General features: G+C 38.1%; 1 protein-coding gene across 1 annotated transcript in view; it reads left to right on the top strand.

The window, feature by feature from the left end:
• The window catches only part of Sec22b (SEC22 homolog B, vesicle trafficking protein), a 28,264-nt gene extending 18,247 nt beyond the window's left edge, over positions 1-10,017 (top strand). Inside the window, exon 5 of the mRNA XM_005413480.2 lies at positions 5,720-10,017. Coding sequence (XP_005413537.1) covers positions 5,720-5,874 — 155 coding nt within the window. The 3' untranslated portion in view covers positions 5,875-10,017. The remainder of the gene's footprint in view (positions 1-5,719) is intronic.
• The last annotated feature ends 6,485 nt before the right edge of the window (positions 10,018-16,502 follow it).

Genomic DNA, 16,502 nt, shown 5'->3' on the forward strand with positions numbered 1-16,502 from the left:
GTTTTTCTCCGGTACCGGGAACCGAACTCACGACTTTGCGCTTGCCAGGCAGGCGCTTTTGCCGCTGAGCTAAATCCCCAGCCCCAGCTAAATCCCCAGCCCCATGAGTGATTAGTCTTTTAAAGCATCCCTATCTTCTAATTCTGATATCCTATCCTCACAGTGGTTCTTTTGCTGCTGCCCATACTTGTAGTTAAGGCTGGACTTGAACTTAGGTTGGACTTGAACTTATGGCAGTCCATCTGCCTCAGCCTCTCAGTGCTGGAATTACAGGTGTGGGCCACCATGACTGGCTCCGTAGTTTCAGTGTAATTATTAATCTCCTTGATTTCTGTTTTGAACCTTTTTGTGGACTCTAATTCTTTGCTAAACTGGGCCTTCATGTTTTGTGTCATTTTATTTAGCTGAGCTCACTTTTTACTAGCATCTTGTTTAAGCTCCCTAATTGTTTTATTATTTCCATTATTTGATTAGATTTTTTTTCTTTGTCTTTTTGAGACAGGGTCTCACTCTGCAGTTCAGGCTGTTCTTGAACTCACTTTGTAGCCCAGGCTGGCCTTGAACTCACAATGATCTTCCTGCTTCAGCCTCTTGAGTGCTGGGATTACAGGCATGTGCCACCATGCCTGGCTTTGATTAGTTATATTTTTTGTGAGCTCATCAACACCTCATTGATCTGTTTTTTAATCTGTTATCCTTTTAAACAATTTCAGTATGTGGCTTTTTCTTTCCTCCTCCTTGATGCCTCATGGATCAGCTTTGGGGGAGTTGGAAATTTTGGAAGGCATTTTGTTGCCTTGACTTCTTATGTTTCTATTGTTTTGTGTTTGTTTTTTAATTTTATTTTGTGCCTAGATACGTAATCGGTTATAGTATTAACTTTAACTCTTTAGGTAGTCTGCTTTTCAGTGAGGTACTTAGGGCATAGCTAACTATAGTCTCAATATCTGATCACCTCTGTTAACATGGGAGGAAGGGATGCATTGTAATTGGCCCACCACCTAGTTCTCTGGGAATAGATCACAGCATTTGTTAATATCACAAAATAGTCCAGGTACAATAGACCCTTGACTTACAAACTCAATATTTTCCTAAGGGCTAGTTTTAATTCAGGTTGCAAGTTGAAGGCTTAAGATCCTCTACATAGCCTTCAAAGTCTCTCTCCTGTATACAGGCAGAGCTCAATATCCTTAGAGAGACACTGGCCCAGGATTGCTCAGTTAACTCCTTATAGGAAAGTATGTTGTAATGTTCTTGTCAGGACTCTTTAAGGGTTAAATCTATATCCGAGACCATCTAGAAGCACAAGTGGCCAGATTTAAGGTCATAACTCAAGACTTTGGCCATAAGTTAAAACTAAAATTCTGGTTATAGCCCTCGTTGTTTGTATGTCAACCCAGTTGTAACTCTGAGGGTACACTACTGGCATACAGAGAAAACCTATTAATAGCAAGAAGTATGTGGCCCTGGCAGTATCAAGTAAATCAGCAACAGTAATATGGATCAAGACAAACTAGATGTTGACCCACCATAAAAAGTAATAATATACCACTCTTAACCTTAGAAAAGAAATCTGCAATTATATTCTAAACCTTAAGACTAACCAAATGTTGTCATATAGCAAATATCTACTAAATGTGATAATGATACCTCCATCAGTGATAGAAAATAATTTGATAGCAGTAACTTTTCAGTAATTAATTCCTGGATGTCAAAATGGATGAGATACTGAACAGCGAAATCAAAAGATTGATTTTTAAAATGATGAATGATTTCTAAAAGGACACAAATAGCAGAATGAATGAATGAAGATAGCAGAAGATATGAAAGAGCAATTGAGAGGAAGAGATTTTGTAAAAGAATGAAACAGAAGTCTTGGAAGTATAAAGCTCACTAAGTCAAAGCAAAAACTCAGTGGAAGGCAAGTGTCGTGGCACATGCCTATAATGTCAGCTACTTTGATGGCAAGTTTAAAGCAAGTGTGGGCAACTTATTGAAACCCTGTCTGAAAATAAAATTTTAAAAGGAGGTGGGGATGTAGCTCAGTGGTAGAATACTTGCCTCCTATGAGTTAAATCCCTAGCACCACAAAATGTAACAAAATTTCAGTGGGTATCTTCACCAATAGGCTAGACCAAGCAGAAGGCAGAATTTTAGGGCTTGAAAACAAAGTCAGTGAACTATTGCATTTAGACAATAATGAAGAAAAAAATATATAAACAAAACATTAACAGCATCTTAGGCACATTTAAAATACCAAACAACAAATTTCTGACATAAGAAAAGGTGCTAAGATACAAAGTCACAGGAAGTCAATTCTGTGAAATAATAGCAGAAAATTTCCCAAATCTTGGGAAAGATATGGACATCCAATACAGGAGACATTTAGAACCCTAAAAAAGCAAACCCAGGAAAGAACTTCCCTATGTCATATTGTAGTTAAAATGCCAAGAGTACACAACAAGGAAAGAATACTGAAAGCTCCAAGAGAGAAACAAAGTCATTTACAATGGCAGACATATTAGCATAATAAAAACTAAAAGCAGGTAGCAGGGCATGAAATGATGTATTTGAAACCCTCAAGGAAAATAAATGCCAACCTGAATTAACTGTATCTAGCAAAAGTATCTTTTAAAATTGAAGGAAAAATAAAGAACTTCCAAGATGAACATGAACTAAAGGAACTCAGGATTGCTAAGCCAACATTGTAGAAGATACTTAAAGGAGTCATACATGGAGAAGAGCAAAGTAAACACAACCACAAAAATAAAAAGTAGAAAAGCAAATGAGAACTGGGAAGGAATCAAATATTAGAAAAACAACACAATAGGAATTAGTACCTATCTGTCAATAATAACCCTGAATATAAATGGTTTAAATTCCCCAAATAAAAGACACCACCAACTCACAGATTGGATTTAAAAAAAATCAGTAACAAACTGGACCGTGGTTGCTGGGCCATGGATGCAGCAGCTTCTGAGTGCCTGGTGACTTGAACACAGGGAAATACATCCTTAGGTGGCGCTGAGTGAGCAGGATATCCCAGAACTGTCTTCTCAAACCAAACTCTCTTGGGTAAGGTTACACTCTTATTCCCTTGCCTGTAATGGTGGGGTCTTGCTGATTCCTGAGATTATCTTTCTTGTGCCAGTGTAAAGTACTTGGTTTCTTTTTAATTGTGCTGACCTCTTTAGTAACTACATTTCCTTTGACCTCAACTTTGCTTGTGTTTTTTCTTGCCAAATTAAAATTTTTTCAAGCCATTCTCTGCTTTTTGCTTGTGCTTCTCACTACAAATCTAGCTAAAAGCCATGTTTTTTTGTTTGTTTGTTTGTTTGTTTGTTTGTTTGGTTTTTCTTCGGTACCTGGAACCGAACCCACGACCTTGCGCTTGCCAGGCAGGCACTTTTGCCGCTGAGCTAAATCCCCAGCCCCTTGGTACCCATGTTATAGCCTGAACAATGGGCTATCTGGAAATTTCCTTCATCTTATTTATTGGTCCATCATTTTTAAACTCAACCTCCCACAGAGTCTCAGAATATGGACAAAGTGTGGCAGGTTCTTTGCCAGAATGTACCATGAATGACTCCCAGTCCAGTTCCCAATAGGGTCTATTCTCTTCTGAAACTTCATGGATATCTTTACTGTATGCATTCCTGTCAGCATTCTTGTCTTCTCAGTTCCTACCAGAAATGTCCATTAATCTCTACTTACAGCATTACAAGGCATCTCTATCCCACTTCTTCACACTTCTTCTATAAAGGCTTCTGAACTGCATGGTCAAGTGACTCCACTTCTGTGGTACCAATTTTCTGAACTGGTCTCTCTTCCTATTGCTAGGACAGAATACCTGACATTTACAACTTAAAGGAGGAGAGGTTTGTTTCGGCTCACAGTGCAAAGGTGTGGTGGAGGAAAGATAAACAGCTCATGGCAGCTGGGACGCAGAATAGGTTGGAGAGAAAGAGTCCAGGGACCATGTATAGTCCCCGGGGTCACAAACCCATAACGCATAACCCACAACCCACTGCCTTCAAATAGGCTCCTTCTAATAGCCCATTAACCTATGAACTCATCAATGAGTGAAGCTGTTCATGAGGTTCATGTCCTCACAATCCAGTCACCTCCCCAGAATCTCTTATTCCAGCCAGGCTGACAGTAGTAACCAGCACAACCTAATCATTTTTCCTCTGCCCAGTTATTCTCAGCATTTAGGATCTTTCAGCAAATGACTAGATAACACTGACTATATTCCAAGCTGTCTTCTGGGTACTTACATATTGTAATAAGTACAATAGTTAAAAATCCCTGTCCAAGCCAGGTGTGTTAGTGCACACCTATAATCCCAGCACTTAGGAGATTGGGCTACATAATGAGTTCAAAGCCAGCCTAAAATAAATAGTGAGACCCTGTCTCAAAAAACAAACATCCCTGTCAAATGAGTGACATTCTAGTAGACTGGCTAGAAAGATACCTTGAGCTTGCCATGGTTATTTTTCTTCCTCTATTTTCTTTCGTGACTAGGTTTTAATCTTGTTCACATGACCATTTGGGAATTTAGATGTGGCTGTCATGCTTGCGGTCATAAGTAATACTACATTTCTCAGTCAAAATAGTCTCCGTTAAGCAAGTTCAAGTATTCCAAAAGTATTATATTAAGAACAGACAAATTGAGATTGCAAAATGGTTTTTCAGAAATTTAAAGAAAAATATTTGGTCAGAATTCATTTATGTCAAAGTGAAAGTTGGTTTTTATTGTTAAAATATGCACTATATTTTAGTCTGACTTATCTGGCTATTTCTTTAAGTGCTCAGTTAATTATAAGAAGACAAAGTTACAAATTTTCTCATGCTGGGGGAGGGCAAACTTTACAAAAAATACTAAAAACATTTACTAGCTAAATACTTGTTTGCAAATTTGCAGTACAAGTTCAAGGCCAGCCTAGGATACATAATGAGTTCTAGGCCAGTCTGAACTACATAGTAAGACCCTGTCTCAAAAAAAACAAGCAACAAAAAGAAAGAGAAAAAACTTGTTATTGTATTCTAATTGCAGTATAAAAATTTCCTATAATTTCTGAAGCAATCACTTTTGAAGTATAGTTCAGTACTCAGTGTCTGATTAGTTGAATTTCATGGTTAACTGACTTTTAAACTACATGGACCATTCATTTTTCAAAATGTGAGATAATGTGATTTAGACCATTAAAAGATGGTCTAAAAGACCATTACAAAGATGATAATAATTATTAGAAAAATGTCGACAAAATATTTATCAAGTGTTTAAGATATTGTACTCACTTTATGTGCAGTCTTAATACACTTACAATCTTATGATGTAATCATTGTTATTTTACTGTAACATTTTATAATAGAGAAACTGGGAGAAATTCAGTGACTTGATCAATATCACATGGTTGGTATAGCTGATATTTGAACCAATGAGTATGAGGCCAGAGCTCCTAATGACCTCACTAGACACCCTCTAGAATGTACACATAATTTGGTTAGGTAATTTAAAAATGCATTGTAGATTTTACAGTGATTCAGTATCATGAGTTAATCAGTATGTGCAACCTTACCCTTAAAATAAAAATAATAATTTAAGGTTCATTGCTGTTTGTTATCGAGCCATTCGTTTTGGTTATCTTTACACCTCAGTGTTTTTGATAAAATACTTCCAAGGACTAATTACTGTTTTGCTTTTTCCTTTTGACAGCATTGGATTCAAAGGCTAACAATTTGTCCAGTCTGTCCAAGAAATACCGCCAGGATGCGAAGTACTTGAACATGCGTTCCACTTATGCCAAACTTGCAGCTGTAGCTGTATTTTTCATCATGTTAATAGTGTATGTGCGATTCTGGTGGCTGTGAAGTAGTAAATACAGTCACTGATACGGGAGAACATAGAACCTGGCAGGTGTATGTTTTCAGGAAGCTGAGCTCACAGGGAAATGTATTAGAACCCAAATGGAACTTCTGCCTCTAAAGACCTTGGAAGAAAACACACGTCCTGAAAATGAAAGATCACACCTCATTTAATGAAGCTTAACCCTATATGGAAAGTCTCTTTTGGGGGCAGCGGCTTTCTCTGGGTGCTAAGCCATATATGTTAGGGAACAGTAGATTGTTTTGTTTTTTTTCCCTCCCAGTAAGAGTTTAAAACAGCACTGACTGGGACATTAATCCTCTAATAGAGCCATCAGTGGGATGTAAGGTAACCAACCATGCTAGCAGCATTCTGAAATTCCTTCAAAGAAGGCAGCCATTTGGGAAGTTTTTTGACTTTAAGTAACATTCCTTTTGTTGGTGACATTTGTGATTTTCTATAATCTGAGTTTTTGATGACCTTTCAAAGCAGACTCCAAGTATGTGAAGGTTAATTGCTATGCTGCGCAGATCCTGTCTGTTGGCCCCTGGAGGAAGTAAATTTTGTTTTCTTTTTATATTTCACTTATTTCCTAGTTGCTTTAGAGTTAAATGAATTATGTTAAGATGCCTTGAAATTACATAGCACTCCTTGATTAAGAAGCTAAAGTTTTTTCTCTCGTTTACCTTTTGAACAAAAAGACTTAAATTAGCACATTTATTTTGCGGCATTTGGTTTATATTAATATGAGAGCAATATAGCATAGTATAGCCAGAGGCCCATGGCTTAATAAAAAGAAAAGCCCAGCTTAAAACTACTTTGTCATCGCTCTTGCTCACTTTGTTCACTACAGTTTTTTCCACTCCTTGTTTCCTTTCTGCCATAGTTTGTTAACATTTTAAAAATTCCGCTGTGCCCAGTAATTTCACATCCCATAAACATCCTCAGGATATTCTCAAATTTTAAAATGGAAAATGTTCAGCTGTATAGTTATTTAAATTTAAAACTTGTAGATCACCTACTAAAACTTACAACTTCATTTATCTGAGAAGTCTCTGAGAGCACTTCATTCCTATTTCAGTTTATATAAATTCTCCAAGAATGTTCTAGAGATAGGTAATTCATTTACAGTGGTTTCTACTAATAAAAATACCTATGATTATTTTTCCTTTTTTGCTCAGGGATAATGGGGATTTCCTTTTACTTTCTGAGGTGGAGTTTTTTAAATGGGGAGAATAGGCCTCTTGAATGTTATCACAAGGGTCTACAGTCTATATAACCTGTAACTCCTATGCATACCATAAATATTTCTTTAAATCCTATAAGGAAGATGAGCCTTATTACTTCTGAACATCTTTGGAAAGATAACTAGTGGGCAAATTTATGACCCAAAGGAATAATCAGAGCTACTGTCCTGATTCCTGGTAGGGAAAACAGTCTTATTTCCTTATGACACAGCAAATAGAAATGCTTATTTTTATTTCTTATAATTTACAAAACTAGAATAATTTTTTTCTTTCTATTATGGACCTAAAATTTGTTCATTGGAGTTTTGTGCATGAAACCAAAGGTTACTTTTTACAGAGAATAAGTGCTTTTTAGTCCCCTAAAAGGTTTATTCTTTGAGTAATGATATTGACAATAAAAGTCTTTGAAAGGCTGAGAACCTAAATAGCGGTACCGTAGCATTCGGTGCTTCTGTAGGAGTAAGGGTGGCAGCTCATTGTTGAGAGTTGCATGCTGCAGCCTAATGGTCAGCAATGAAATAAATACTTCTAGAATGTTCCCTGCAGTGTGAAGTTTTGTTGCCTAGTTTACTTATGTACACATATCCTTTATAAATGCATTTCTACCTAATTTCAGTGGGGTAATTGAAAAGAGGTGGGGTAAATGATGAACAAGAAAGTGGTTTTTCGTTCAGGGCAGTGGAAAAATGAAAGAATAAGACTCAGTACATTCTTTGCTGTTCTTAATACGAAAAAGCAAGAAGATATAACTAGATGAAATATATCAGCAAACCAAACACCTAAAATGGAACATGATAAGTACTGTATGAAGGTATAGAAGCATAGTAAGACAGGACACATTTCTATAGAAGGAGAAGAATGGGACATTCTAGGGAGCATCAGTGGTATGTGCAAGGCATACAAAAAGAGTGACACACATTTTGGAGATGTAATAGCTTTGTTCAGTTTAACTCAGGATAAGCAGAGGTGACTGAGGAGACAGGAAAAGCTAGACTGGTATACCGTAATACACGGACTTGTCTGCCAAGCTAAGGTGAAGACTTACAGCTTCAAGTGAGCATTTGGCCATAACATAAAAGCTAAATTACAGAGCGATAAGGTTGAAAGTAGGGAGATGAGCCAGGTATGGTGGCACATGCCTATAATATCAGCACTCAGGAGGCTGAGGCAAGAGGATCACCATGCGTTTGAGGCCATCCTTAACTACAATAGGGAGTTCAAGGCCAACCTGAACTGTATGAGACCCTGTCTCAATAAAATGAAGAAGTAGGGAGATGAAACTAAGATACCATCAGACACAGAATTAAACAAGCCAGTTGCAAGTGACTTTCAAGACAGGACTGATCAGAGGTACCAAATTTTTTTTTAGGACTTAGTTCTCACATTGACTTTTGAAGTATGTTCACACTATTCTATGAATAAAGGAACTTAGTGGCAATAGAGCTCTGAGGCACTGAAGAGTTAAGCAATTTGCCCAAAATCACAGAGCTAGAAAGTGATGAGCCAAGATTTGAACGTAGGCAGTTTGGCTCTGGAATCTCTGTTTTTAACCACCATACTACCCAACCAAGCAATCAAATAAAATATGCACTAAAAATATATTGTAAATTTAGCAACCAGAAATTTGACCATGCAGGTAGAAGTAATTCTAGAGGGCTGGTGATGGAAGCCAGGTTGTAGTGGGTTGAGGACTGGACCATTGGAATTGAAGAACTACTCTCACAAGAAGCTTTTCTGTTCTTGTGACACAGAACTTCATGGCTTAAGACATCTCATAAATACCAAAATTTAGAAATATATGGTACCTTGTGCATCATCTAGTCATTTAAATGTCTAAGAGTCATTTCTCAGCTTTTTTAGAAATCTTTGAAAACCTGCTAAGAGGGGTGCACCTTCTCCCAGAGAAATGTTCATGTGTACATGCGTACCATGTATGTACCATTTCAGGCTATTCAAGGACAACAAAGCCTGCTTATCTTGTGGTCCCTGATCCCTCAATTAAGAACACCACATACATAGGTTGTAGAACTCAAATTGAAGTACTCAAAGGGCTTGAAAACTTGGTTGTGAGTTAGAAATATTTTACAGTTTGAACAACTTTTTAAATGAGATGTATTGAAATACTGTACAAAAGCATTTGTATCAAATAATATTTTCCTGTACTGCATTCAGATTTGGTTCTTCTAAAAAAAAATTGGGGGTCTCAGTTCCTTCAAATCACATGTAAGGAATTTGAAATTTATGTCTTCTACTTTTATCAGAAGTTTATCAGAAAAGCAAAAAGGAAGTGTGTAATCACTTTTGCTCACAGGATTTAATAAAATATGTGTAATAAAAAAATCTCAATTTAAATTCCCACCTTGTTGGGACTTGAGTGTTAGTGGCCACACAGTTAAGGCGGACACATTGGAGGTACTCAGCAAATATCTGCAGGATGTATGCACTGAATTATTTTTAAAAAGTACATCTTAAGTCTGGGAATGTTTTCAGTTGATCATCACGCCCACGATTGCTTTTATGTTGTACAGGCAATATTTAATGATCTTTTCATATCAACTACTTCACCACTTTTTCGTATGAAAAAGTGACTTCAGTTTAGTGATTAAATACCTTGATCAACATACATATAAGGTAAATACCACGCTGACATTCAAACCTGGTCTGAGGCTTCGTTTTAACTACTGACAGCAGTGTGCACTGCTAACCTGGTTACTTCTTTGCAGGTTGTGTGGTAACCATTGAGGTTTGCTGGACTGGCCATATAGGGGAAGGTAGTAAGACCAATAAAAAGACTGACAGTGATATCTATTTGTATGCTTTTTTAGTCACTTGCATTAATTTACAGTGTGTTACTTACACACTTAAAAGTTTAAAATAAAGTTTCTAATTGGTTTTTCTTGATTTTTCCTCATCTTTTCACTTACTTTTTCTTCTACATTTCTCAGTCCATTTTCCCTGTATCAGTTTGGATTTACAAATACAAAACTCCTTCCTAGGGGGCTGGGGATTTAGCTCAGCAGCACCTACCTGGCAAGCGTGAGGTTGTGAGTTCGATTCCCAGTACTGGAAAAAAAAAAAAACCCAAAACAAACAAACAAAAAAAAACCTCTTTCCTAAATGGTCTTTTTTATATTTTAAAAAGAAGACACTAAGGAATTCTAAACCAAAGCTCAAGAATTTGTTATAGCCCACCAACTTTATAAATATTTAAATCAATATTTTTGTTATAATTACATTATAACCTTTCCAAAATCATTCACAAGCTGCATTTTTATCTACTAGTTGAACACTGGTATAAAATGGAAATCTCTGAAGAATAGTGGAGATTTATATGAAACACAATTTGTTTACGTCACTTGCAGCAGGTAAGTGGATAGAGGATTGAACTGTGGGTCAAGATGATCTAGGTCTGGATCACTACTCCAGTAGTAGGGTGTCTTGGTTACTTTTCTCTTGTTGCTGAGATAAAATGCCCAATGCCCAAACTGAAGAGGGAAAGATTTATTTAGCTCACAGTTTGTGGAGGTTTCAGTCCATAATCAGCGGGCTCCAAGGCAGGGTGGCACATGACAGAGGGCAACAGTTCATGGCGGTGAAGACGGCAAAAGCAGCAAGACCAGAAAGGGAGGAGCAAGAGCAAGCCTCTTTACCTGCCTTATATTGTATGCAGGCTACCCGCCCCAGGATGGGTGCACTCCCACCTATAATCCCAGCATACCATGAATCAATCAAAACCTCTAGAAGCCCACCCCATGACTGCAAGAGGCTGTGGGGGGACATCGAGACAAAACATAAGGCTTTAGATAAATTACTTAGGCATGATATGGCTTGATTTGCCCACATGTAAAATGGGAATGAAATCTAATTTACCTGTTTCTTTTGGAGAGGAGAAAAGGAAATACAGTAATAGTTGTGAAGATTTTATAAACTTTGAAATATTATTATCACTATATTACAAATATTACTATCACTATCATTATTATGATGATTATAACTGCTCAAGGAAAGCATTTGTGACTAGGGCAGCTCTACACATTCCTCAGTAAACTTCTATCTAGTTCCACAGTTAATACTGATAGAACAGTATCCCTGTTGTGGTTGTAGTACGAATGGTGTTTAGGCTCCTTCCGCCTGGTCCATTTCGCAAGCCATGACTGAATGTTCCCAGAAGAGGGCAGCAAAACCCCAGTCCAAAGGCTCTGTTACTTCCTCAACGCTTCCAACCAACTTGGAGGGAAAACAATTACACTATGAACGTAATAGTCTTTTTAAATGATCTTTAGGCCAGGCATGGTGATACATGCCTGTAATACCCGCCTTTGAGAGGTTAAGGCAGGAGGATTGCCATAAATTCAAGGCCACCTTTTACTCATTTCAAATAATACTTCGCTTACAAGTCCCCTGAAAGAAATAATTATTTATTTAATCTTGCTTTAATGATCTAACATATGTTCAGAAAACTTTAGCCATGGTTTCCTGTTGTGTCACATAGCATCAGTTTTTAAGTAGTGGGGTTTGGGGTAAGAAGAAAGTAAGGTCTTAGGCCCAATTCTTCCAAATTAAGATGCCTTGCTAAGTTCAAAAAGTGATTCTCAATAGTGTCTACACATCTTTGTGTCACATACAGAAAATGCTATCCATATCTAATCTTTTTTATTTTATTATTTAAATTTGTTTTAAAGTATCCTTGTTCTTTTAAACCTTTAATCAGTGAATCATCTTGTAATAACAGCAGTTGGCTGGTGATGGTTTTTAATAGCATAAGACGTGTGACCGAAAAGTAGTGACTGTTTCATACAGTAAGACACATTGCCATTAATTCCTCTCAAAAATTCCTCATTTCCAACACACATGTTCTATCATCACTGCCACTTTCTGAAGCATTTCTGGAAATCTTTCATGTTTTATTTTCACTCTGTGGCTACCTCAGTGTCTAACTTGATTAAAAATGTTGACTTTTCCTGGTCATTTTGACTTTGAGGAAAAGCCAGCAGTTAGATGGTGACAGATCCACTGAGTAAAGATGAAGAAACTGTCATGTTTTTATGAGCCCACATTTAAGTTGGGTGACACTTGATAGCAGCATTTACTATATTTTTATCACACCTTGTAAAGACACTACTTTAGGAAGTAAGAATGATGGTCTGTTCATTCAAAATGTTGAAAATGAGGGGGAGTATTTTGAGGAGGATAAATGGTAATGTGTCCTTTACTCCAGTAAAATTTTTAACTTAAATGTTCACTATTTATTTTGATTATACTATGTATTGGTTACTTTCACACATATTAGATTATTAATTTAAATGTTCACTATATATTTTGATTATACTATGTATTGGTTACTTTCACACATATTATTTGATCCTCACTACAGCCCTGTGAGGTTGATAGCCAGTATCCCAATTTTATGGATAAATTTTCTCACCTGTGATCAGAATAGCTGCTGTTTGCTTGAAGAGCAAAGTGCAGGCGGATGTCCCATATGTCAAGAGGGCCCCAACGGTGAGTAATTTCTGCCACTTAATAAGTGCTATAAGAGCCACTTCAGTGTTTGATGTTTTTTCTGTCTGCTTTATTACAAGAGATGGGATAGGAAGGCTTTCAGTTTTTCAATTCCTTCCGCTTTTGCCGGTTCATTTCAGGCTTTGCTCTTTTGAAAAAAAACTACCCTGTTTTCCATTCCACCCCCTTTACCACCACCCCCAAGTCGGAGTCCTGTTTCCATCCCAGCTAAACCTCTTCCTGTTCTTGAGAATTGCATCACATTCTTGGCTTAATGTACACCAACACCCCCACACTGGCACCAGGGAACATATAGGCTTTCTTTATTGGTTGAATGTTCTTGTCTGGTGAGTACAGAATAAGTCACTTACTTCCTGACCTCTAGCCTTGACTCTGGGAAAAAAATAGAGAAATTCCTCAGATTTTTGTTTATTTATAAATCTCCTTCACTCCAGCCCTGTTCAGGAATAAACAATATATGAACTAGGGACAGTGTGAAAGGGCATTTAGGGTTCAGGGTATACTGTGTACCTTGCTGAATGAAGTCTCCTTTGCTGTTTCTATTCTTCACTCCTAGTTCATTTTTTAACCTAGTCTAGTCAGGCATTGGCTCCCACTCATTGAAAGGTATTTCACTAAGGATATTAATGCCGCCCACCCTTATATTACTATATTCAGTTGATACATCAGTCTTTACCTTGCTGATACCTGAGCACTATCGTATACTGCTGACCACATCCTCCTTGATAGACTCACTGTATTCCTTTGGTTTCCATGCACTATTATTTTTTTCTACCTCAACCATGGATCTTCACTATTCTTTGTAAACTTTTTTCTCTGTATACCCAGAAAATGTTGAAATCCCCACCACCACAAGACCTTGTTCGATGTTGCCTCTTTCCCCTGACATTCTCTATGAGAAATCTCATCCTTTTCCATGGCATTGTGAGTGAGACCTGTACACCAATGACATCCAAGTCTATGCCTCCCTGAACTCCAGGTTTATATATTCAACTGCTTTCTAGAACTTCTCCAACTTGCAATTCCTGAAAGCATATTAACCAACTCATTCCTTCAAGCCTGTCTCTCTGATAAGTATATCTAAGAAAGTGCCTGAATGCAGTTCACCCAGCAGCAATGGCCAGAAACCTAGGATTCATCCTTGATTACTCTTGCTCACTCTCCACATCCAATCACTAACCAAGCTAGTAAAATCTCCTTTGAATCTATCTATTCCCCATTCTCATTGTCACCAACTAGCATAAATGATTACCATCTATGTGAGTTTTTATGCTTTCTTTTGCTAGCCGCCTCCTCACCATTTTTCTCCCTTTGGGTCATTTCCCACCAGCAATCAGGATATTCTTTATTTAAATGCAATTCTGATAAATTTATCCCTGGTTTTAAAACCTTTTAGTTGCTTGCTAATGTCGTCAGGACGAAGTTCAAACTTTTTATCGTGGCTCATAAGCTCCTCATGATCAGCAACCTGCCAGCAGTCTCTACTCACACATACTAGGCTCCAGTGGCTCAATATACTCTGCTTCCTCTTGGTTCTAGGCTTTCACAAATGCTGTTTCCTTTGCCTAGAGTATTCTACTACAGGGCCTCAAATGTATCCAGACTGGTTTCTACCTCAGATTGTCATCTTATTCCTGAATGAGAACTGAAACTAGGTACTAAATTTTTAACTAATTCTTGAATTAAAATCATACCCTACATGAAAATGAATTTGAACTGTTTCACTGGGGATTGACTTTTACCATGACTAAATGTAAACTGGAACATACTTTAAAAAATTCTACTGGAATGTTTTCTTGATTGTTATTCATCATGACATTTTATCTTTGGAATCTTTCTTCATTTCCGTCTGGCTTCTCCCACTCTCTTTTCTTATCTTTCAACCTGTACCCTCTGGTTGCCCTACACTTGCACCTAGATAGATCTAGCTTGCATGCTGTAGTAGCTGCTCTGAGGTTGTGGTTAATTAGAACTGCTCAGACTGCAACAGGAAGGCATTAAATCGAAAGCAAGGGGGAGGAAGTACAAACCAATACCCACCACAAAGCTGCTGAGTGCCCAGCATGACCCAAGCTACACCCTCTGATGGGGAGTAGGGTGGAGAAGTAAGAAGCCAGGGAGTTTAATACATTGTCAGCACAGCCTAATTATCCACTTCCCATGATCCAGCCTTCCAGGGTCACCATGCATGTTACCAGGTAGTAGCCTAAGTAGTGGATGCTAACTGAAAAGCCACTAGAAATGCTAACCAAAAAGCCACTAGAGGCTGGGGGAAGGTCCCCAAGTTGAAATAAGTTCACCATCCCTCCCCACATAGCCCAACTCTGGACATGCAAATCCTAGGAGTTCCTTAGGAGTTTCTTAGGAGTTCCCTGTCTGTGATAATTCCCAGATGAATGCTCCTGTGTTCCTCAAAAACACCTTTGCTCTCTGCCTGAAAATCTGTTTTTAGTAGTGGCCGAAACTTTCAGTTTATAACCCAACAAAAACCATTTTCATTGGCTTTATAATTTTTGCCATGGCCTGCATGCGCACATGTGTATGTATATATTTTTTGAGATGGGATCTTCTAAGTTACTGAATTGCCCAAAGAAGACTTAAATTTCCATCCTGCTGTTTCAGCTTCCCAGAGTGCTGGCATTGTAGGCATGTGCCACCACGCCAAGCTTGTTTCCTTTTTTTTTTTTAATCAAAGGAGCTACTAATTCCTTGCAGTTGAATTATAGGAGACGGGATAAAAAGTGCTGGAAAATATGTAATCTAGATTTCAAATACAAGGATGGTTGGAAACTCATTATAGAGCCTCACAGTGGCTGTATAACTCACCTCCCCAAATTCACTACCTCAGAATCTGAGGAGGTGAGAACTGGGTGCTGCTCCATGGCTAGAGAGTTAGAAACAGAGTCACCATCTCACTCTGGAGAAAAGGGTGCTTTGCTTGGCTGGAAGTGGGCACTTGTGTTATCACAAAGTGCCAACCTCACACTTCAGATAACAGAACAGGAAATACTGTTTGTGCAGCTGGGAGGGGAGGGCGAACTTACTGTATACCCACACCCATTAAGTTCCTCACTCACCTCTTTGCATCATACTTTCTGTCCTGTAAGTGACTAGCACTGACTCTGGGGAGTATTGGGAAATAGATGAAGCATGCCTTCAGGCCCGCCATCTTCCCTGGTGCATTCTCTCTAGTCACGGTCAGCTTCTGTGGTCTCCTTGGCCCAGAATATCACCCCAGGTTTAGATTTTAACTGAAGCTTAAATGGAAAAATTTTAGACATTGTAATAGGGAGGTGAGGGAAACAGCTCTAGAGTAGAGAGGAACCTTCTTTTCTCATAAGCCTGTCTTCACAAATGGTGAAAATGTGCTCTTGGTTTTAGCAACCCTAATAGCAGTGAATTGCAAGTGATCTAATAAATGACAAAGAATGGAATTTGTAGGCAGGTAACTTTGATTTAAAACCTTCCTTCCTCTCTCCATGTCTCCCTCCCTTTTATCCTCCTTCCCTCTCATCCTCTTTTGCTTCCTCTCTGCCTGTCTCCTTCTGTCCTTCCCTTCCTACCTGTCTTCCCTTCAGAGAGGAAGGGAGTGGGAATGCAAAGTGCAGAGGAATGCACAGGTTTCCCGAATCTGGATGCTTGCCAGAGTTTGCCTATTTCTTCAATGGTCAAGGACATTCAAGCTGTGTTTAATAATTATGCACGATCCACGCTACAGGAGTTGCATGACTGCACTCCCCAGGTGTGCTCTTTCACCTTGTGACCTGAGTACATTACATTCTTTTAACGAGGAAAAGTAACAATATGACTATGGAGAAAAACATAGTGTAAGCTACTCTGAAAAATCTTTATTATGAAAAGGG

This window comes from Chinchilla lanigera, unplaced genomic scaffold (genome assembly GCF_000276665.1).
Source record: "Chinchilla lanigera isolate Chin_1 unplaced genomic scaffold, ChiLan1.0 scaffold00167, whole genome shotgun sequence".
NCBI lineage: Eukaryota > Metazoa > Chordata > Mammalia > Rodentia > Chinchillidae > Chinchilla > Chinchilla lanigera.